The following is a 23,621-nucleotide window of genomic DNA, read 5'->3' on the forward strand; positions in this document are numbered from 1 at the left end:
TCTGACCTCACCACAGTGTGAAGCTCAGGAAAGACCATTTTCTTTGCCAGAAGTTTACCCCGAAGTCATGTTAAAATAGTATATTTTGACAACCGTAAAAACACATTCCAGGAAAGGCCTATGATTCTTCTGAGTTTATTTTCCCGTCACTAGGTTTTTCATCTTTCTCCCTCCCAGCGCCACGTCTCCCGGAGCTCTGCAGAGCAGAGATGGGGCGGCACAGCGCCTGCCTCCCAGTTAGAAAGAGGAAATGGAAGGAAGCAAGAGAGCGAGCAGGAAGGCAGGCGGGTAGACGGACAGGAACGTGCTTTACCGGTGTTGATGCCTTCGGTTATGATCCACGCTCCCGTCGTCTCTGCAGCTTTGACCAAACCTTGGCTGAAGATCCCTTTAAGCTTGGAGGGCATCTTAAAGTTCTGGATGCCCCCATGGACAGAGATCACCAGCTTGGGCAGTTCCATTTTCCACTCTTTCAACATTAAATGTAACAGATGATCCAATTTTGTATCATAAGAAGTTCTAATATACTGCAAAACACGAACATGCACATGAACAGAAAATAATGAAAATAATTAAAAATATATGCCAGATATAGAAACAATGAGCACACAGCAGGGCAGCGGCAATGGCCAGGACCTGAAAGGAAGGGTTTGGGATCTCTTTAAAAGTTCATCTTCATGTAATGGAAATATTTACTTTTAAAAAGATCCCACACCCCCTTTAAGTTCCTTCTGGGAATTACAAGTCACTGCAGGGAAGCTTCCTCTGGTTCTCAGGGCTGGCCCACCGGTGCTCTCCAGAAGGCCTGGGGTGTGGCAGAAATACTTCAAACGACTGGCCAAAATCACTACATCGGCAAACCTCTTAATAAAAAGCCTTAAGAAATAAGTGAAATGGGACTTTTCATATGGCTTTTAATTTACTTGGCCATTTCATATATTTGCAAAATTTAAATTAAGGTTAAGAAGCACATACTTTTTTTTTATATGAGGGAGGAGTGAGGAAAGGGGTTCAATTTCCCTTTTTGTGAGACAGAGTCTCGCTCTGTCACCCAGGGTAGAACGTGCAGTGGCATCATCATGGCTCACAGCAACCTCAAACTCCTGGGCTCAAGCGATCCTCCTGCCTCAGCCTCCTGAGTAGCCGGGACTACAGGGTACACAACCACACGCCGCGCTAATTTTTCCATTTTTAGTAGATATGAGGTCTCACTCCTGCTCAGGCTGGTCTTGAACTCCTGAGTTCAAGAGATCCTCCACTTTGGCCTCCCAGAGTGCTGGGATTACAAGCATGAGCCACCATGCCCGGCCCATACATTTAATTTATTGTAAATTTTATCTTTTAATCATTCCTTTATACATTCTTGTCCCTCTGAAAGCATTTTTTCCCAAAATAAATACTTTTCATCAAACAGTCAACTCTGAATAGTCAATGCAAAGAAAAGAAAAGATGAGGAAAATCCAAACCAGCAGGTAGCCCCAGAATCATTTTTCACTTTACCTAAGATTATGTTGCATGACTGGCTTGCTTTCTCCAGCAAGTGCAGCCACATATAGACCTTTCAAATATTATTGAGAAGAGTTTACCTTCCTGAAGCATATGCGAACCAACAGCAAGAATAAGCCAGATTTAAAGAAATAAGGACAATAAGAAACCAGGAATTACAAAACTATACCAAAAACAACCACATCTCCATACATGCATATATGAATTATCACATTATCCTCCAGAATATGACAGCAATTTAAAACAATTTCCCATTCATCCTTGAACTTCTTAACACATAATCCCTTTATTTCATAATTAAAAGATTTGAATTCCTGAACATTGGGATGGTGCAGCTATTGAAAAATGTGAGTGGGGGGAGGAGGGAGGGGAAAAAAGAAAAATTTGAGTAACAGAAAGAATATAAGAGTAATTAGGACTCGATTTACAAGTGAGGTAACCGAGCCGCCACGGTTAGTGGGGAAAAAATACAATCTTTGTGAAATGGTTTATGTTGCTGCAAATAATGAACCAGGGTAGAGGATCCAGCACTTTAGTTCACCTTCTCTCTGACCCACTCTCTCCCAGGCACTCCTCTCCTTCCACTGTCGGTACTTTTAGTCCTAGAAGACATTTCTCCCTGAAATTTCAGGTTAAACAACCTTGATCAACTAACTTATCAGCACTAGAGACTTTTCTCCCAAAGGCCAGCTCAAGACTATGCTAAAGAGTCTATGACTCACTGTTTCCTCTATCTTCTTTATGACTAACGCCTTAGGCAGGATCCTGCTGGCAGAGCGTCACTGCAAATCTTAGGTGGAATAAACAACCGGGAAGGGGAATGCAGCAGAGGGAGATAAATAACCAGCTCTCAAGCTCACACCTGTAATCCCAGTACTTTGGGAGCCCAGAAGTTTGAGACCAGCCTGGGTAACAGGGAGGCCCCCATCTTTCCAAAAAATTTAAAAATTAGCCAGGCGTGGTGGCACATGCCTGTAATCCCAACTACTCGGGAGGGAGGCTGAGGCAGGAGGATTGCTTGAGCCCAGGAGTTTGAGGTTACAGTGAGCTATGGCTGCAACACTGCACTCCAGCCTGAGTGACAGAGAGAGACACTGTCTCTAAAATAATTTTTTAAGAAACCAGCTCTCCCAATCTTTCCAGGGTAAACATGAATGCAATTCTGGGCCTAAATATGAATGCTATCCTGTTCTCTTCTGAAACACTAAATAAAATGCATTCAGTTACACAGGCTGTGGCAGGAGCTGAATGAGAAGCATAAAGCATAATAGTTATCAGAAAATATGTCCAGCAATATTTTCAGGTCTCCTAAACGTGCCATATACTCCCTTGGCCTTTGCACAAGCCATTCCTGGTGGCTGGAGTGGTTGTACCCCTCTGCCTCATCTGACACCATTCACCTCACCTTTCAGATCTCAGCTTAGCTGTCCCTGCTTTCAGATACTTCCTTTACACACACAATCCCCTCAAAAACAAGGGAGTTGCTCTTTTCATTCTCTCAAAGAACCTGTATTCCCTTTTCATAGCATTTGCCCCCTGTGGTAATTGTATATTTATTTCCTGTTTCTTTCACTAAACTCTACATAATGTTAGTGCATAGAATATATACTCTTTGGGGCATAGCAAGTATGGGCACCCAATAAATATTTGTTGAGTGGATGAAAATATGAGTAAATGAAGGGGACTAGGTAAGAATAAATATAGGTCCAGGCACAGCGGCTCACTCCTGTAATCCTAGCACTTTGGGAGGCCAAGGCAGGAGGATCACTTAAGGCCAGGAGATCGGCCTGGGCAACATAGCAAGACCTTGTCTCAGTAAAAAAATTAGCCAGGTATAGTAGCATGCCCCTGTAGTCCTAGCTGCTTGGGTGGCTGAGGCAGGAGGATTTCTTGAACCAGGAATTCAAGGCTGCAGTGAGCTATGATCATGCCACTGCACTCTGGCCTGGATGGGTGACCTTGTCTCTTAAAAAAAAAAAAAAGAATAAACAAAAGCAAAAAGAGGAAGAGTAAAACTTAAGGGTAAAATACATATAGGGTTCTTTAAGAATCAGCTTCCAAAAAGGATTGGAGAAGGGAATGACAGCAGTTTTCCTGCCAATGGAAGAAAACATCAACACACAAAGTTAAATGCAAGAGGATTCATAAATGGAAATGTAGATTATTGTAGAACTGTATTTTGAAGTCTTATTAGGATTGCATTATTAGCCAACTGATGGTCACACTCTAGCGTAGAGCTGATTCAGAGCTTTTCTGAGGGGGGCTCTACCTGCAGTTTCCCCAGAGAAAGCTGCCTCTCATGAAGCACCAGGTAGTTAACATGCTCAAGAGAAAACACCTTAGGGAGAGCTGGCCTGTCAATACTATGCAAATCACATGCAAAATTACCATGTTAGGGACAGGAGTAAAACTGGCCTGCAAAGCCCAAGTATTATCATTCAGTAGGCACAGAGAGAAATTCTCCCATATTCTTTCTGAGAAGAGGCTCTCACAAGAACTTGGGAGAGTGAACAGTCGTAAGTTACTGGTAATTGCTATGGTCATGCTTCAGCTAACACCTGCTCCTTGGGAGCAAATTTCTGCATTCCTTGAGAAAAAGGCAGCCCTTTGGCAATTGTCTCAGGGCAGTATACCATTCTCTTCTGCACAGAGCAGAAGCTTGCTGAAAGAAGTCAGTCAAACAAAGAGCTGGCCACACCACACCTGGAAAATGTACATTTCCCCTCAGACATAAAGGAAAGAGAGGGTCAGGCCATTTTTGTCAAGTGAGTCAATAGCATGGATCATTTTGCAATAGAAGCAAGTCATCTGATTATCTATACTTGCAGATACAATTTGGAGACACATTTGGAGATTATCTTCTGTTCAAAACCAGCAAGACAATTTGGGTTATTAGCAAACCTTGGAATGGTAGGTATGCTCGCCATCTTGGAAATTAATTGTGCCAAAGGCATCAGTAGGGCTTTTTGTTGTGTGCTTTTCAACAGACCATTGTTCATTTTCACTACTCTTGGCAGCTGAGATGGTCCAGGCATAATCTATTCCAGGATGTTCTCCAATCAATCGGCCACAGTAACACCTTAAATTCAGGGAAAAACAAAACAACTTCAGAATAGAAAATAGATACAATGGATCTAAATTTTTCTAGAGTAATATATAGATGCCATATATTAATTCTTAAAACTTCACATTAAGATTGATATATTTATAACCATGGATTATCTTCTAAATCTGGAAACATTCTCAGTGATTCTCCTCCCTTGGCTGTACATTAGAATAATTCTGGAAATGTTTAATAAAACACAGGCATATCTTGAAGATATTGAGGGTTAGGTTCCAGACCACTGCAATAAAGCAAATATCCTAATAAAGTAAGTCATACAAATGTTTTTTCTAGTGCATATAAAAGTTATGCTTATACTACACTGTAGTCTATTAAGTATGCAATAGCATTATATCTAAAAAAGCAATGTACATGCCTTAATTTAAAAATAATTTATTCACAATCTGACGTATGTGGAATCAACCTAAGTGTCCACAAAATCATGAGTGGATTAAGAAAATGTGATGTATAATATATGATGGAGTACTGCTTAGCCATAAAAAGGAATGAAATAATGTCTTTTGCAGCAACTTGGATGGAACTGGAGACCATTGTCCTAAGTGAAGTATCTCAGAAATGGAAAAACAAACAGCACATGTTCTCTCTAATGGAGCTAATCAATGGGCACACACAGGCACAAAGAGATGTAAAGGTCATCGAAAATCAAGAAGAGGGAAGGAGTAAGGAGGGAGGGGTAAAAGCCTACCTATGGAGTAAAATGAATACTATTAGGTGATGGGCATGCTGAAAGCCCAGACTTAAGCATTATACAATGGGCCAGGCATAGTGGCTCATGCCTATAATCCTAGCACTTTGGGAGTCTAAGCAAAATTGAGGCCAGGAGTTCAAGACCAGCCTGAGTAACACCGAATTTCTACAAAAAAAAGAAAAATTAGCCAGGTGTGGTGGCATGCACCTGTATTCCCAGCTACTAAGGAGGGTGAGGCAGGAGGATGGCTTGAGCCGAGGAGTTTGAGGTTGCAGTGAGCTATGATGACGCCACTGCACTCTAGCTCCATATGACAGAGCAAGATCCTATCTTAAAAAAAAAAAAAAAAAAGTATTCGTGTAACAAAAACATTTGTACTCCATTAATATTTTGAAGCAAAAATAATAATAATAATAATAATAATTTATTGTTTTAAAATGCTAACAATCATCTAAGCCTTCAGAAGTTGTAAACTTAGTGCTGGGAGTGGGGAGTCTTGCCTAGATATTGATGGCTGCTGACTCAGGTACCCTCACTTGGTCTCAATTCCAGACTATGTTGCTGTCATGAATTCAAGTGCATCCAACAAATCATAGTTTATATGTGACTAATAAGTGAACTTGGAGATTATATTATCTTGTTTCAACCAGTGCATTCCTCACAAGATGAACAAGCACTTTAATAAGCTTTCTGTAATAAAATGACAAACTGAAGATAATACTAATAATATAAGTGCAAACAAACAATAAGAAAACAATAGAACCAACACATCTGTTTCCTACTTCTCGTATAAGCTCCCTGCAAGACACAGGACAAAGCGAAAGGAATAAATATGAACTTAGACTTTACATCTCCTTTTAAATAATAATATTTGGGAGAGAGAGAACAAAGACCTTTTGCTATTACTAAGTAAAATAAAATATTTTAATATTGTCCATTTATCTACTCTTCTTATTGTTCATTTTGTTTCTATAATGCATATATTCATAGCTCTTCACTTTTCCAAAAGAAAAAAAAAACAATATAATGCATGTAATATATTGTATAAGAGTACATATAATTGATAAACAAACATAAATATAATGCATATATTAGGATATATATCTCTATCCCCAAAAGTTTAATGATACGGTACACAATAAAATGTGTGAAGACAATAAAATGTGTGCTCCATCAACAGCAAAAATCTTTTGAGCATGCACTCTAATATATGCATGTTTATTGATAAATTAATCATATATTAATGTCAATCTACATATTATATATTTCCTTTATATAAACTATAAAGGAAATCACAAGTTCCCCAAGCTATTCATTGTAGCTCTGTTAATAATTGTAAAAGATTGCAAATAATTAAATAACCTAAATGTCCATCAACAGGGAACCAACCAAATAACTTGTGACACAACAATATTCTGTAAAAAAGAAGTAAAGCGCTCTCTATCTTGTTACAGAAGGCGCTCTAAGGTATAAGGCATGCGGTTAAGTGAAGAAAGCAAAGTACAGAACAGCGTGCATGGCATACTTTGCTATGGTCTGAATGTTTGTGTCCTCCTAAAATTCATATGTTGAAATCCTAACCCCCAAGTGATAGTATTTGTAGCTGGGGCCCTTTGGAGGTTATTAGGTCATGAGGGCAGAGTCCTCATGACTGGGGTTTAGTGTCCTCATGAAGGAGGCCCCAGCTACAAATACTATCACTTCCACCACGTGTGGATACAGCGAGAAGGCACAGTTTTGAGAAAGTGGGCCCTCACCAGACATCAGCTCTGCCAGCACCTTGATCTCAGATTTCCCAGCCTTCAGAACTATGAGAAACACATTTCTGTTATTTATAAGCCACTCAATTTATTTTGTTATAGCAGCCCAAATAGACTAAGGACTAAGACACCACAATTAAAGCAGGATTTGTGGAAAATAGAGTACTGCAGAAAAATTAAAATATGTATTTGTGTTTGCTTATATGTCGATTAAAAACTCGAAAAGGAATCACAAGAAACTAACAACAGTGGGAACCATGAAGAGGGGAAGTGACACTGGGCTGCCTCTCCCTAGTGGCAAGAGTAGGTGGAAGATGTTACCCCTTTTCATACCTTATTCATGAACCATGGGAAATTTTTTAATCTATCAATAAATTTTAATTATTTTTAGATTAAAAAGTAGAAATAGAAATCTTAGGCCAGGTGCAGTGGCTCACGGCTGTAATCCCAGCACTCTGGGAGGCCGAGGCTGGAGGATCGTTTGAGCTCGGGAGTTTGAGACCAGCCTGAGCAAGAGTGAGAATCTGTCTCTATTAAAAGGAAAAAATATATAATAAAGAAATATTAAATCTCTCTTTAAAAATCCCCCAATGGATTGTGTTTTCAACTCTGGAGTTTATACATCTCAATTTAGTGATGAATGTTCTAAAAAACACATTGTGATAGATTTCTAAGATTTTGTGTGTAGCCCATGCAAGGGCTCTAAAGGGCAACTGAAGTCAGCAAAAGTAGACAGAGTCAACACATAATTGCTAATACTGATCCACCCTGGAAGGTGTTTCATAAATGTGAGGCTGAAGAATCCAAAGTCCTTCTTAGGTACAACTGACAAACTGCCGGAGTGTTTCTTAAATTCAGCCAAATTGACCAGAATATTTTCTTTCTTTCTTTCTTTTTTCTTTTTTTTTTCTTTTGGCCCTTTTTTTAAAAAAAAAAATTTTGTTTTAGAGACAGGGTCTCACTCTGTTGCCTGGCTGGAGTGCAGTGGCACAATCACAGCTCACCATAGCCTTGAACTCCTGGGCTCAAGCCATCTTCCTTCCTCAGCCTTTCAAGTAGCTGGGACTACAGGCCCTGGGGGGGGGGGTTGTTTGTTTGTTTGTTTTGTAGAGATAGGTTCTTGAACTCCTGGCCTCAAGTGATCCTCCCACTTTGGCCTCCCAAAGTTCTGGGATTGCAGGCATGAGCCACCACGCCCAGCCGAGACTATAGTCCTAGTGTCATAAATACAGTATAACAATCACAAAAGCCAATGCTTATATGGAGCTTTAGTGTTTACCAGGAATGTCACATATACTCTAAATTTGCATAAAGAAAGAATTTTAAGTTGTGTTTTAAATTTAGAAATTACAAGAAGCAATTTTAATAAGCTATTGCAAGGAAGAATCAGGAATGAATTGCTATGTCAAACATCAGAATTTAGAAGTAGCTTTTATAATGTATGAAACAAAGTGCATGAAACAGGACAGGATGGATGGATGGATGGATGGCCGGACATACGTACACATAGACGGAATGGACTAAATCATTCACATTCAATTATATTTTCAGTGATTTTTATCAGTTGAATTTTATAATCATGTTTATGAAATATTTCTATTCTCTGCCCACGTCATATTTCACCATTTTATGCATTATCTACAACATGGTGAATAAAATTTGACAAAAATACAAATATAGAGGCTAAGGGTTATAATTTAGATGAGTAAAATGAGCCTCTCTAGGAAATCAATTTGACATCAAGAGAGTTCTTATCTCTTTAAAACAAATATCAAGAAGCAGAGAAAGTTTGTCACTTATCATAAATAATCGAATACAGTTTCTACTTGTGACCTTCGCCTCACCATGAGTAATCAACAGATAAGTGTTCTGTTCAGCTGTCTGGATATTAAATTTCTGTTTTCTTTCACTTTCTTGTCAATATATAAACAAGTCAATTTATAGCCCAGGACATCAATAGACATTTAAAGTGCAAATTGTTTGCCTCATTTTCTTCCTATAACTAAAGCTGATTCTCTTCTTAAAGGGAAATTCATATTCCTAAATTGATGTATTTCCTTTGTAAAAAGGGCTTTATCTTATTATTTCCACAGCTGTAACCCAATTATATTGTTTTTAGGAATGAAATTTAGTGACAAATTTTAAAATGAGAATTGGATAGATATAGTAAGAACTTTAAAAACTGAAGACATTTTTATTTTCTACATTTTAGAATATTTCTCTAAAATGTATACATTTCCTTTTATATTATTACTTTCGTCTATTAAAATCTTCAGAGCTGGGTTCGTCTGTAAGCTCCAATCAGTCTAGTCACTGATTCTAAGGGCGAGTCTAGAAACAGCACAAGGCTCCATGAACTACTCTCCCATGACATTCTTCCTTCCCCACACAGGGCATAGAGACTAGGTGTTCTTCAAGCCAATAACTGCTTTTTTGCAATTAGATGCCAGTATGCACCCACCATAAAGTTTTAACTGAAAAAGGCTGACAATGTCAAGTGTTGGCAAGGACATACATTTGCTTTGTAACAAAAAAAAAATTTTTAATTATTATTTTAAGATGTTAATTTGAATTCAATAGTGTCAAAGGCGAAAGATACTCTAAATCATTGTCACTCTTGATTGTAAGGGTCAGAAGTCACTTTGAATCTCAGATTAATGTTATGAAGGCTTCCAAGAAAAATATGTGCGTGCAGTAGTCCTCCCTTATCTGCAAAGCATATGTTCCAAGCCTCCCAGGGGAGGGTTGAAATCATGGCGAGGACTGAACCCAATTGCTTTCAATCAGAACATGTTTCTATCCATGTCTTCCACCTACAAGGTAATGCCTTTTTCATCTTAACTAAGCACTTATCACATACTGTGACCATAACTTTTGCAGTTTGAGGTGAGACAGCAAAACTAGCACAAATTTCTTTTTCCTCTTCACAATTTCACAGGTAGAAAATTTGTTCTTACCACAGATCTCAGCAACCTCAGCTAATTTTTTTTTCTTTCCTTATTAGGCTGAGAACTTTCACCTTGTCACTTAAAGGAAGCAGAGGCTTCTCTTTGGCATATCTGAATTTCCAATATCGCTACTGTCATGCTTTGGGGCCATTATGAAGCAAAATAAAGGTGACTTGAACATAAGCACTATGATACTATGACAGTCAATCTAATCACCAGACAGCTACTAAATGACTAACGGACAAGTAGCGTCTACAGCATGGACATGTTGGACAAAAGTGTAATTCATGCCCCAGGTGGGGTAAAACAAGACAGCATGAAGATTTCATCATGCTACTAGGAAGGGTGCATAATTTAAAACTTTGTATTTTTTATTTCTGGAATTTTCCAATTAGTATTTTCAGACCATAGGAAACTGAAAAAGCAGAACGTGAAATGGTGGATAAGGAGGAGAGACTGCAACCACCAAATTTCTAAACTTTCTTTTCAAAAATGGCATCCTGTCTAGGTAATGACAGATGAGAAAAATGTTTTAAAACAATTTCTTAATGGCATCCCGGTCCACAGTCCCCGCTCCCTGATCTAGACTGTAATCCCTACAATGCCCTGCCTTGAATGCCCTGAAAAAGTCCATCTTCCTCTTGACAACTCTCCATTCTAAATTCCAGTGTCTATATTCTAATGTGCCATTAATCCTTTGGATTATTAAGGTGCATTATATAATAGTACATGTCATATTTAGCTTCTATATTTTGATCTGCTTATCTGATGGCAAATATATCCAATGAGATGAAAAAAAAAAAAAGTACAGAAATCTAGAAAGGACCAGAGCTCCAAGTTTCCAAGAAGTCCTAAAGAGACAATGGAGTCAGATACATTTGAGTACATGGTAGAAAAATGTGGCTGGCTGTTATAAACTGAATTGTGTTTCCCCAAACTACATATGCTGAAGCCCTGACTGTATTTGGAGACAGGGCCTTTTAGGAGGTAATTTAAGTTAAATGAGGTCATAAAGGCAGGGCCCTAATCTGATAGAAGTGGTGTCTTTACAAGAGGGAGAGCCCCCAGGGCTGTGCACACACAAAGAAAAGGCCAGATGAGGATCTAGCCAGAAGGCAGCCCTCTGCAGGCCAAGGAGAAAGGTCTCAGGAGAAACCAACCCTACCAATATCTTGAGCTTGGATTTCCAACCTCTAGAACTGTGAGAAATTCATTTCTGTTGTTTAAGCCACCCAGTGGGTGACATTTTGCTATAGTAGCTCTAGATGACTAAAGCACTGGCTACAGAAGGTGGGTTGTAGCTGACAAGCAGTGGTGCTCAAAGACAAACACTGAAGAGCAGGCAGCCTGGGCCATAAACAAGAAGCATCTAGGCAGCACTGTGGCCTGGCACAAGAGCACCGGGCCAGGAGATGACCAATGCTGCACAAATCTCCACTCTCCCAGGGCCTGCATTTCCTCAACTCCAACACTGAAAGGATTGGTTGGACAAGGTGGTCTGCAATGTCCTTTCCCTTCCTGTCATTGTGTAACTGAGAACATGTAACAGTCCTCACCGTCCAGTACCCTCTCCTGGAAGAGCTGATCAGTAAGTAGGACATGGATGCTGGCCGTGCAGCCACTCCATGGAACATCCACTCCAGTTACATAGTTTAATATGCAAATCACTGTTAAAATTTGTATTGCACTAAACAGTTGTTTTTGTTCATCATAAGCACACACATCACCTGCAAGGCATAGATCAAACACAATGCTATGTGTCCATGAAGCATCTTCATTATTCAAATAACATGTGATAGTAACATTAAAATTTAATGCTTTATAAGCATACCCACTGGTAGAAGCGCTTGCCAAAAGCCCTTGGCCACTTACATGTCTAAGTAATTCAAGTAGTCTATTACATTCAAGTAATCACTCTCCATTTAAAAACCTTTTTTAAAAAACTGGCCTTGTTAAGGTAAATAACACGCACCTTTCACTGAGTCCATTCACAATGAGAGGAAATTGTCCCAGTGAGTTTTAAGCAGGGTGTCTAAAAGTTAAAAGGAATCTTATTTATCTAAGTCTCACCTGATTAAATTCTGGCAGACCTGGCATACTGGAGCACACCTAAATTAAAGAAATAAAACCTCTGTTAGTTTGCTGATGCATCTAAAAACATATTTTATGCTTACACGGTGAATACCTATTATTTTGCATGGTCTAGAAATCAGGGTTTGCTGAATTTTCATATCTCATTTTCCAAATATTCTGTCATTTATCACATATATTTAATTGTACTGTAACAACTAGGATCTAATTAATAGGACATTGAGTTTGGAACCAAAATACCTAGATTTGAATCTCATTGATTTAACAATTCCTCTGAACCCTTATTTTCACATCTGAAAATAACATCTGCCTCATAATTTTATTAAGAGGATTATCTGGCCGGGCGCGGTGGCTCACGCCTGTAATCCTAGCACTCTGGGAGGCCGAGGCGGGCAGATCGTTTGAGCTCAGGAGTTTGAAACCAACCTGAGCAAGAGCGAGACCCTGTCTCTACCAAAAATAGAAAGAAATGATTTGGACAGCTAAAAAATCTATATAGAAAAATATCAGCCAAGCACGGTGGCGCATGCCTGTAGTCCCAGCTACTCGGGAGGCTGAGGCAGGAGGATCGCTTGAGCCCAGGAGTTTGAGGTTGCTGTAAGCTAGGCTGATGCCACGGCACTCACTCTAGCCCGGGCAACAAAACGAGACTCTGTCTCAAAAAAAAAAAAAGAGGATTATCTGAGATAATATATGTAATGTGACTTACAGTACCCCATACATTACAGTGTGTATAACAGTAGCTGTTTTCTTTTTTTACAAAGAGTTTTGCTATGTTGCCCAGGCTGGTCTTGATTTCCTGGCCTCAAGCAATCCTCCCACTTAAGTCTCCAGAGCTGTCTGCCTCAGTAGCTATTATTGTTATTAAACTATGATCATGACAAAGACTTCCTGAGAATCAAGTAAGAAAAAATATATAAAAACAAGTTTAAAGCCATAAAACACTCTCAAATCAAGGGACGGTTGGTATGATTATAATGATTACCCCAATTAATCTTTTTTTTATGATTCAGAAGAACCTTCTATGTTTGGGGGTTAGCATTGTGGTCATCAATGATTATATTTTCAATGCGAAAATGAAAAGAATTTTAACAGAGAACTCTAGTTAAGACAATGGGGAAAAGGGTAGTGCTCATAGAATAAAGGTCACACTAAGTTATTCAGAAACTAATATTCAGGCCTTTCACATCTTTCTGCCGCAGCCTTTTGGGAATGTCTTTTCTCAGAAACTTTACTTCAACAAGTTGAAAATGAGAAGGAAAAAAACGTTATAATTAAGTCTATCAGATTTGTTTCTTATTGGGAGCTATAAGAAGAATCCACAAAAGAGATAAACTTTTATCAAAAATTATGATAGTGAACTATCACCCTTTTCCTGTCTCTCATAATGAAGAAAACTGCACATAAGCTACAATTTGGGGAATCCTACTAGGATCTTTAAAAAAAAGGCTGGCATAGGAGGAATAGCCATAGTCATCCATTAACTTTTTTTACAATCCCACAAAAATGGAGACTGCTTTTTTTCCTTCATAAAATGTAGCATGCCTTGGACTATTGATGGAATTAGGAGCATTAATATTCTTTTGGAGTTTATGGGCTAATAATAGACTTAGTAATTTCACCCCTTTTTGTGACGTTCAAAGTGATTGTAAAGATGATTATCCATTTACAGAAGCGAAGGGAGCCACCTGAGCTTAATCTGCTTTCCACTGTAGGCACCATCACATTACGAGATGTTATAAAAGATGAAGGGAAAAAACAAGGTTATCTTGGCATACTGTAAACATTTTGTAAGCAGGTAAAATGAGAATTTCCAATCACAGGGCTTACAAGTCCTAGGTAATTCCATGAGGGTGGGACTAGTGAATGTTTAACCAAGTGAAGGAACACTATTTCAGTCATCCCCAAGAACTAGAATTTCAAGAACCTCATCACGCTACTCCTTCATAAGCATCTGGTTATAACTTCTAAACTTTGAATGTAGGGCCAACTGCTCAAAGGAATCTAAAAATAGTGATTGCCCTAATTAAACTATTGCTCTTCTGTTCCCCTTTTAATTTTTTTTCTCAAGGGCAATGCCCTTCAAATTTAATTTCATGGACTCATTACCCTGGGGAATTTTCCATAGCCCTTTCTTCCCCTATCTTTCACCTGCAGCAGCTTTTCTGAACTTTGGCCTACAGGTAGAGCTTCCAAAGGATTATCATGAACTCTGAGTAGTCAAACTCATTCCATTCTGCTGCCCATTATCTGCTCAAACGAAAAGCTTGTGGGGGGAAAATGGAACTAAAATTACCTGTTTGTATCCTCTGAGCACAGGGTCCTGAAATATCCCAGTCACTATTTTCCATAGATACTTTAGTTAAGGATAAGGAACATTCGCAATATTTTGAATATTCAATATTCAGAAGTTGTAAATGATTTACCCAAACCTGACAAAATGGATGCTGCATGAGACAGTTCCCTAGTGTCTATCCCCCCATCCAGAGGAACAGGAGCATCAAGTGGAATGAAATCCATTACAATATTAACAGTGATGTTGTTACAATTCAATTCTTTCTTCTTTATATTTCATTAATTCATTAGACAGACATTTATATCAGGAGCTGACTATGTGGCACTATGTGTTATAGGCACTGGGGTTGGAGTGAGGTACAAAATTGACAAAGTTCCTGTTCTTACCAGATTTTCTACAATAATCGTGTAATACTCTTATGAAGCAAAAGAAACATTGAAAATACTAACTTTATAGACATTATCAAATCCTCTAGGAAAGTCGTATCTCTAAATTTCTATAAATAGTCCATCAAGTAATGTTGCTTTAGAAAGAAATATATAATTAAAAATTGTACCTGTGAGGATCTTTTGAGCTGGGTATGACTTTGTTACATTCCCTCTTGTCAAATACTCCTTCAATCCAGGATTTCTGGGCCTAAACAGAAAGTGTCTTCATTTAATACCCTAATTATATAAGAAAACAGGGTAACCACAGTAGTTCAGGTAGGTAAGATACATTTAAGGATCGTGGATGATAATTAAAATGCCCAAACTAAACATAAACAGGCTAAACATTACTAGCTTCTATTAAAGATGACACAGACACAGTTAAGCCAAGTGTGAACATTAAAATACAAGTTAATTGGTCCAAAATCTCACCTTGGGTAATAAGATCCCTAAATATACAAACCTCTGGCAAGGAAGTAAAGATATAACTGGTGTGTTCTCTTAATTCTGCTAAAAGGTACTTTCATATCTTGTACCATAAGCCTATGGAGAGAATATCAAGCTCTCAAAACTTCAAAATTCTCACTCATAAAGTCCCACTTTGGCTAAGATTTCACAGGAAGAAAGAAAGAGGAGAGATGCAACCTCAGCAAGATTTGATGCACATTCTGCAAGCATAGCTTACCACTGGCTGTGCAGCTTCATGTTGCACAGGCTATGACCATCCCTAAATCCAAGTGGGACATTGGTACTCGCTCTTCCTCCTAATAAAATCCCTTCCATTTTACAAAATCCAAATCACAGCCAAGCTCCTCCATAAGCTGTATTACAATTCCAGGCAGAGGACACTGCATCCACCATGACAACTAACTGATGAGCTTGACCTTGTCCTAATACAGAAATATTTTGTCATACTATGAAAACATTTCAACATAGGAATAAGTGTGCGTGTACCTTTACACACATATATGTATGAGAACAAAGGTGAATGTGAGCTTTCAACAAGGGGATTTTTCAAACTCCACATTGGTGCAGTTCCCACCTCATTCTTATGTCTGCTTACATCCTACCACGGTTGAAATGCACTGGGCCAGAAAACAGGTTACAAATGCAGTTGTGGCACCTCATTATCACACTACCCGCAGGTCTCCAGATGATTACAAATGAGGCAACTTTCATAATCCTTTACATGGTTCAATGGATCTTGTCCAATGTGTGCCAACCCTAAATGTAAGTGTTCACCACTGAATACAACGCTAGATAATCAGCTCTTGTTAAGCAAAAGGGAGAGAGGGAAAAAAACAAAGATGGATTCATTAGTTCCTGTGTATTTAAAACTTATTTATAAGCAAGGAAAACTTCCCAGATCAAGGCCAGATTGATCACAAATCATTCTACCCTCTTATCCTTTTGCATAGTCAGCAATATTTTTATACATAAAAAGAAATTCACTAAATTGGCAAAGCACTAAAAACATAAACTTGGAAAAATCCAGAGTCATAGAATTTAAAAGGAACTAAACAGAGAATTCACAATCTATTTATATCAATAAGAAATGACACAATCTTTTAGAATCAGTAAGCCCTGTCCCTTACTCAAAAACGATACCAATTTCATTTATGTATTCTACAGACATTTATTAAGTATTAATTTTTTCAAACCACTGACAAAGGTGCTACAGAGGAGTCAGTTTTGTCCTCAAAGATTTCTTCATTTTGAATTTCAAAATATCTGAATCTATGAATTCATTCAACAAATATTTTAGACAGGTCGCCATGCTGCATGCTGGGATTTCTATGGCAAACAAGACAAAGCTCCTGCTCTCAAGGAAATCAGAGTAAAAAGGAGGAAACAGAAGAAATTGATATTATTAAACTTCATGTACACCAATTAGCTATTAAAAACAGATGTGGAAAAAAGTCTATAATTCAGGAGCCTAAATATACAAATTAAGCAAGCTGTGCTCAACTATTCTCTCTTTTAAAAGGCTGGAAAGTAGGATTATCTGGGCAAGTTACTCAATTTCTTCATGCCTGTTTGCTCATCTATAAAAATGGAGATCATAATAATATGTCATAGAGCTATCTGAAAGGATTAGATAAATTAAAGGCTTGGAATTCTTCCTGGAACATATTAAGGCTCAATAAAGCTTAGCTATTATTATTGACAATATCAAACATAAAAATTAACTTCTGGTCCATGGCCTGGGAACTGAACTTTGATGTATTTTTTTTTCATAGAAAAATCCCTCTTGACCTCCAAATTTTCCTCATAGGTCTCTTGTACTACTTTACAGTCCACTTTCCCCTCCTGGACTCCAGCTCCTATAGGCCCAGTGCCAGTCATTTCTGTTGCCCCAGGGCCAAGGCAATGATTGTAGAATGAGTAATAAAATGAACACACCTAAAATAGAACTTCAGGAACCTGTATATACAATTTTCCCTCCAAAGGTGTAAACAGGAAACCTATGTTTTAACAAGAACATAAAAATTTTCCTCCTGCAATTCCCATATCTTATCTCAACATTACCAGAAAAAGAAAAACAGCCTTAATTGCAAGTGTTTCAAACAGTTGTCAGTTTAGAACTTTACTTTTCCCCTCACCTCATAATAGTATCCTTTTTTATATACTCTCCAGCACATTCAGTTCAACAGAGAACCAAATGTTGTTGGTTCTGATTCGATAGCACAAACCCATATGGGACAAACATCCAACGTGCTGGCATCTCCCACTGGAGCAGCAAATTGTCGTGGCCGTGGTAGTTGAGAGTGGGGATTATGCCATTTCTGCAGTATCACAGCAGTCTTCACAGACTGGATGTTTTTGTTTGTTTTTTAATTGTTGTGAGTTGTGGGAGGGAAAGACAGAGGAGAAAGAAGGGAAACAGTGCTGTTCTCAGTGTGCCTCACCCTAAAACTTAATCAGACTTTCCATCCAATCTTAGGCCTGAAATGAAGGTGGGGATTTCCAAAGAAATGTCCAAAAAATGAACAAAATGAGTTATCTTGGGGACGGGACCCAAGTCTAAATGAGAGAAAATCAGCAGGCCCAGCTCTTTAAAAGACACAAGACCCGAACCAAGGTCTCGGACAAAAACAGGAAGACTGGATGCAGTAAAGAAACAGGTTAAGACCAGTAAGAGCCAAGATGGCCTTGTAAACTACCTCTGCTTGCACCCTTTGCTCATTATCCCCTGCATATAAAGTATTAGCATGCTAAAAGAAACTTCCACCAGCGCCATGACAGTTTACAGTCTCCATTACAACCCCAGGAAGGTACCTTATGCAGTATGTACAGAAGAGGAACACCTCAATTCCTGGAAATCTCTGTTCTTTCCCCAGAAAGCCCATGAATATCTACCCCTTATTTAGCATATAATCAGGAGATAGCCATAAATAGAGTTCTCCAGCAATGTACAGGTGCTAACCTGTCTATGGGGTACTCTGCTTGCTGTTTGTTTGTTTTATAAATGTTGCGTTCGTTTCCAACTTAAGTCTCACACTTGCATTCTTTCCTGAACAAAGCTAAGAAACTTCTTGGCCTTCAGGCCAGACCCCAGTTTTGGGGTCCATTTTCCTGTGTCATAAACATGAAATTCATTTATTTTTCATGCACAACTTACACACACAGTCTAAAGTTAGTTTTATACAATATTTTTAATAATTCTGTGCATGAAACAAAGTTCTAACTGCATTTTGACTGCCACTTGTCACATGAGATGAGGTGTGGAATTTTCCACTTGTGTCATTTTGGCACTAAAGAAGTTTTGGATTTTGGAGTATTTTGGATTTCAGATTTTTAGATTAGGGATGCTCGACTCGTATTTTCTACTCTAAGGCTTTTTACTGTTTCCAGATAACAGATTCTCTCGGGGCAATTTCTGAAAAAGCATAATCTTAGAGGTGTCCCTTAATTTTCAAAAAATGATTTTTTTTAACATCCACTAAAGCTCCATGACTGGGGGTAAAAGGATACTAAGATACCAGGTCATTCGTTTTCTTTTTACAACTTTTTTGCACCTTAACAAAAATCTAACATCTATCAAATACCTCTGCAGTGGAACTGACAGCGAACTCCCATTCTCATGTTCCCCATTCTATCTTAACCACATCACAGCACTAAGAGTGTTCATTTGCATGCCCTGGGCTATCCTTTCTCTCTTAACCTTATTGTAATCCACTTCAAAAGAAGACGTTCTTATTTATCTTGAAATCCACAACAGTCGAATGCATCAAATAGATAAGTATAAACTTATTTCCATACTCCAGATCAACATTCGATATTTTCTCTACAGAGCTTCTCCCTTGAAGCAAGAACCCTTTCAAACTGAGTTTGCCAGGCAGATGGACTCCAGGGTGCACCAACCATCAATCTGTGGGCTCAGGAAAGCTCCATCAGTGCAAAGCCAGCCCACTCACTCGGAAGGGTCAGTTCAGGACCTTCTGCCGGGTTTTGTCTGAATTCTGCAGGGATACCTCATCTGACTCACTTGATCCAAGAAGAACAGTCTCAGAAAAACAGCATCCAAACCAAGAATCAAGGGCCTATTCCACCAACACTGGCACGAGTTATGTTGACTGATTTTCCACTGTATAGTCTGTCCAGGAGGTATGATTTGGCAGGGCTTCATAAAGAGTCCACAAGACAACCTTATACATTTTTCTAGTTTGGGGTGAAAAAAGGTGGGCACTATTTGGCTGCTAAACTTTTTTTTTTTTTTTTTGTAACATCTCTAAAAACAGAATGTTAAATGTCACTGCTGTGTAGGTAAGAAATTTTACTCACATTTCATACACTGATTTGTCGAGCAAATGCACTTGGAACCTCAGAAGGAATTTCCAGATCATATAAATTCATGAGAAAATGAGTAAAACATTTATGAATCCTCCACAAGGTCAAATGGGGAATAAGAGAACTCAACAGTGACCCTTCAAGTAAAGTTTATCATAAAAGTGAAGACTAAAGTGATACCATACCCCTTCCTCCCTCTTTCCAAATTGGATAAAGGCCTCATGATTTCAGCCCAAAAACCCAATTTCAAAATAGCAGTGAAAGACATCTTTTCACTCAGATGTTACGCACACTTCAGGGTTTGACCGGTCTCCTAGGGAATTAAATATACAAATAAAACATTTATAAGTTCAGATCATGTTAACTCATTTTGATAAGAAGGAAAGAGGCAACGAAAAGAATTGTTTGTGAGTGTTCTTTGCAACTGTCCCTGGATAGTAAAATACAGACCCTTAATTGAATGCTGGGCTTATTTGTAGTACAACCACTATAATCGATTAAGGTTTTCCAATTAGATGCACTCAATCCTCTCCAATTTTCAAGCAACAAAATACTCACAAATTTGTTGTCTGCGTACACAGATGGACTTTATGCTCCAAATATCCTTTTACATTACCCAAAACTTTACTGAGACTACATTTGAGTGAACTACATAGTCTGAAAAACCCCTTTCTTGGGTTGAACAGTGAAATTATAATACTGAATTTCAGGAAACTTACCATCCTCTGGGACAATAAAGTCTTTACTAGGAGTTACAGGTTAAATTTTACTTATGTCATTCATAGTAAGGTTTAGATAGGCAATGGAGATTATTTGTCTTATTTTGTTAGTGTAGCACAGCAGAAAAAATACCACAACAGGAATTTGCTTCATAAAATTTGGTAGAGACACGTACCACATAAGTAACTTAGACAAATTCAAAAGCTTTGCTAAAAGAATTGAGAGAAGACTGGAAGGTGAAAAGTAAGGCAGAGAGAGAAATGATTTTAAAAATGTGGGCAGTTTCATTTCCATTCCACTTTCAGGAATATGTCATGCCCAAGAGCAGTAGTTCTCAAAATTTTGTGGCTTAGGGGCTTAGGATTCCTTCAGACTCATAAAACTTACCAAGGACTCCCAAAAAGCTGTGTGTGTATGTGTGTGTGTTTTAGAGACAGGATCTCACTCTGTTACCCATGCTGGAGTACAACCTCCAACTCCCAGGCCTAAAGTGAGCCTCCTGCCTCAGCCTCCCTAGAAGCTGAGACTATAGGCATGTACCACCATATCTGGCTAATTTTTTAATTTTTTATAGAGGCAGAGTCTCACTATGTTGTCCAGGGTGGTCTCTAACTCCTGGCCTCAAGTGATTGTCCTACCTCAGCCTTCCAAAATGTTGGGATTACAGGCATGAGCCACTGCACCCAGCCCCACAAAAGCTTTTATTTATACAAGGCATGTCTACCAATATTTACCATATAAGAAATTAAAACTGGAACTTTTAAAAATATCTGCTTGTTAGTTGATTTGAACCTATTGCATGCTAACATAAAAATTTTCAAAAAAATAAGTTTATGAAGAGAGCATTGTCTGGTATTTTTGCAAATCTGTTTCATGTCTGGCCTAAGACGGCTAAATTCTCTTATTTGCTTCTGCATTCAATCTGTTTCAATAAGTGGTTTTGTATGAAGTATAAAAAGAAAATCAGCCTTACACAGACATGTAGTTGAAAAAGGAAAGAGTATTTTAATAGCCTTGTGAGTTAATTGTGTACTCATCATGTAACCTTTGGAGAACACCACTGTATCCTCATGAAAGAAGGAATAAAAATGGCAAATAGCATCTTAGTGCCATTATGAAAATAATTTTGACTCTGAGGACCCTTTGAAAGGGGTCTCAGGGACTTCTAGGAGTCCAGACCACACGTAGAGAACTACTGCCCACAAGTGACTGTGTGTAGATACTAGGGCAAGGTGTGTGAGAGCAAGAATATACCATTTCCCAGCTGGTCTCAGTTCCCACATGCATATCTTTGTCTGTATATCTTAGTCTGCATATTTTAGTGCCACACCCACTCTCCCAAAGACTTCATTAAAATCAGCGACCTTGGCCAGGTGTGATGGCTCATGCCTGTAATACTAGCACTCTGGGAGGCCGAGACGGGAGGATCGCTCGAGGTCAAGAGTTCAAGACCAGCCTGAGCAAGAGTCAGACCTTGTCTCTACTAAAAATAGAAAAAATTAGCCAGGCAACTAAAAATAGAAACAAAAAATTAGCCAAGTGTTGTGGTGAGCACCTGCAGTCCCAGCTATTCATGAGGCTGAGGCAGGAGGATCGCTTGAGCCCAGGAGTTTGATATTGCTATAAGCTAGGCTGATGCCATGGCACTCTAACCCGGGCAACAGAGTGAAACTCTGTCTCAAAAAATAAAATAAAATAAAATAGACAAAATCAGTGACCTTGGAAGCTTGTGGCATGTGGGACCAGCCCTTCATAACCCATAGGCAGGATACATTCTACCAGCTCATCTACTCTTCCGTTTAAAACATTGACACTTCTAAGAAGACTAGGTTTACTCATACACTCATTAAAAAATATTTAACTCATATTATTAATATTTATAAATTATAAATAAATAAAATAGTGTCCCAAATGCCAATGGAGAAGCACCTATGTTTACAAACAGATACTAGGTAAGGGAGTAAGTCATAAATGGTACAAGATTAGGACATAGAACTCTGCAGGAGAAATTCCTTCTGCCTGCAAATATCTGAGAAGTCTTCACAGAAGGCATGGAATTTCGGAAGGTCCTTGAAAGACAACAAAGGTTTTGAGAGGTGATGATGGAAGTCCATGGTGGTTAGAAAGGCAGAGATTTCCCTGGAAGAGAATTTAGAAGAGGTTCACGTTAAGGTGATGATAAAGACCATGAGGTCACTGTGAAGCAGAGAACAGAGAAGATTAAAAAAAAAAAAAGCCAAGAATTTTTGGAAACATCTAAACTTGAGAGTGGAGGAAAAAAGGAGTTCAGGGAATAAAAAAACAGAGTTACTAACCAGGATAGTGCCATGATTAGGGAAGGGAGAAAATTTCTCTCCTTAATAAATACAGAGGAGGCAGCTAGTCAGTATAAGATGCTCTTGGGAGAAACAACATTATAAACAACTCCACTAAGTCAAGAGTATAAAGCAAAAGCCAACATTAATGTAGCCTTTCATATATGCCAAAGTTTGTGCTAAATGTTTTATGTGCTTTAGCTAAAGTAATATTCCCAACTGTGTGACTAATAACAATACTTACTCCCTTTTTACATAGGAGGAGCAGGTTCCATATAATACCAATGCCAAAGGTGTTTGAAAGCCACAACATTTTGTAGGTAAAGTTAAGAGAAAGTTTATTTTATGTTGAGAAAACAGGACCTTGTTTTTAGAGAAATGAGAGGTCAACAAAAAAAGAGAGGGTGAGCACAATGGCTCACACCTGTAATCCCAGCACTTTGGAAAGCTGAGGTGGGAGAATCACTTGAGGCCAGTTGTTCGAGACCAGCACAGGCAACACAGCGAGACCCTATTTCTACAAAAAATTAAAAAATTAGCTGAGTGCAGTGGCACAGCCCTGTAGTCCCAGCTACTCAGGAAGCCGAGGCAGGAGGATCCCCAGGAGTTTGAGGCCAGCCTGGGCAATGTAGCAAGATCCCTGGTCTCTAAAATAAAAATAAATAAATAAAAATAAAAATAGTAGTAATAAAATAAATAAACTAAAACTTTATTTCCAGAAGACCGATCTCCTTATACATTCACTATGGCTTTAATGTTCAGAAGTTTCCAAATATGTACAGCAGAACTCTGAAAACATGTGAATATTGTACAGCAGCAAAGACAACTAAAGATCAGAAGACTTCAACCAAAAAACTTCAGTGAAAAGAGTGCTCTGTTTTTCTGATTATATATCTACAAAAGTCATGTTTTATGACTTATGAAGTAGGAGGCTACAGAAGAGAAAGAAGAGAA

The 23,621-nt window shown here is 38.5% G+C and overlaps 1 protein-coding gene across 1 annotated transcript in view; it reads right to left on the reverse strand.

Annotated features, from left to right (window-relative positions):
- Window positions 1–20,505, reverse strand: part of TRPM6 (transient receptor potential cation channel subfamily M member 6) — a 119,224-nt gene extending 98,719 nt beyond the window's left edge. Inside the window, exons 1-6 of the mRNA XM_045562611.1 lie at window positions 20,485–20,505; window positions 18,344–18,355; window positions 14,970–15,049; window positions 12,097–12,135; window positions 4,408–4,585; window positions 314–527 (exon numbers count right to left, since the gene is read on the reverse strand). Of these exons, the coding sequence (XP_045418567.1) occupies window positions 314–527; window positions 4,408–4,585; window positions 12,097–12,135; window positions 14,970–15,049; window positions 18,344–18,355; window positions 20,485–20,505 (544 nt within the window). The remainder of the gene's footprint in view (window positions 1–313; window positions 528–4,407; window positions 4,586–12,096; window positions 12,136–14,969; window positions 15,050–18,343; window positions 18,356–20,484) is intronic.
- Between the last annotated feature and the right edge of the window lie 3,116 nt (window positions 20,506–23,621).

The sequence above is a fragment of the Lemur catta genome, chromosome 10, assembly GCF_020740605.2.
Source record: "Lemur catta isolate mLemCat1 chromosome 10, mLemCat1.pri, whole genome shotgun sequence".
In the NCBI taxonomy this organism is placed as follows: Eukaryota; Metazoa; Chordata; class Mammalia; order Primates; family Lemuridae; genus Lemur; species Lemur catta.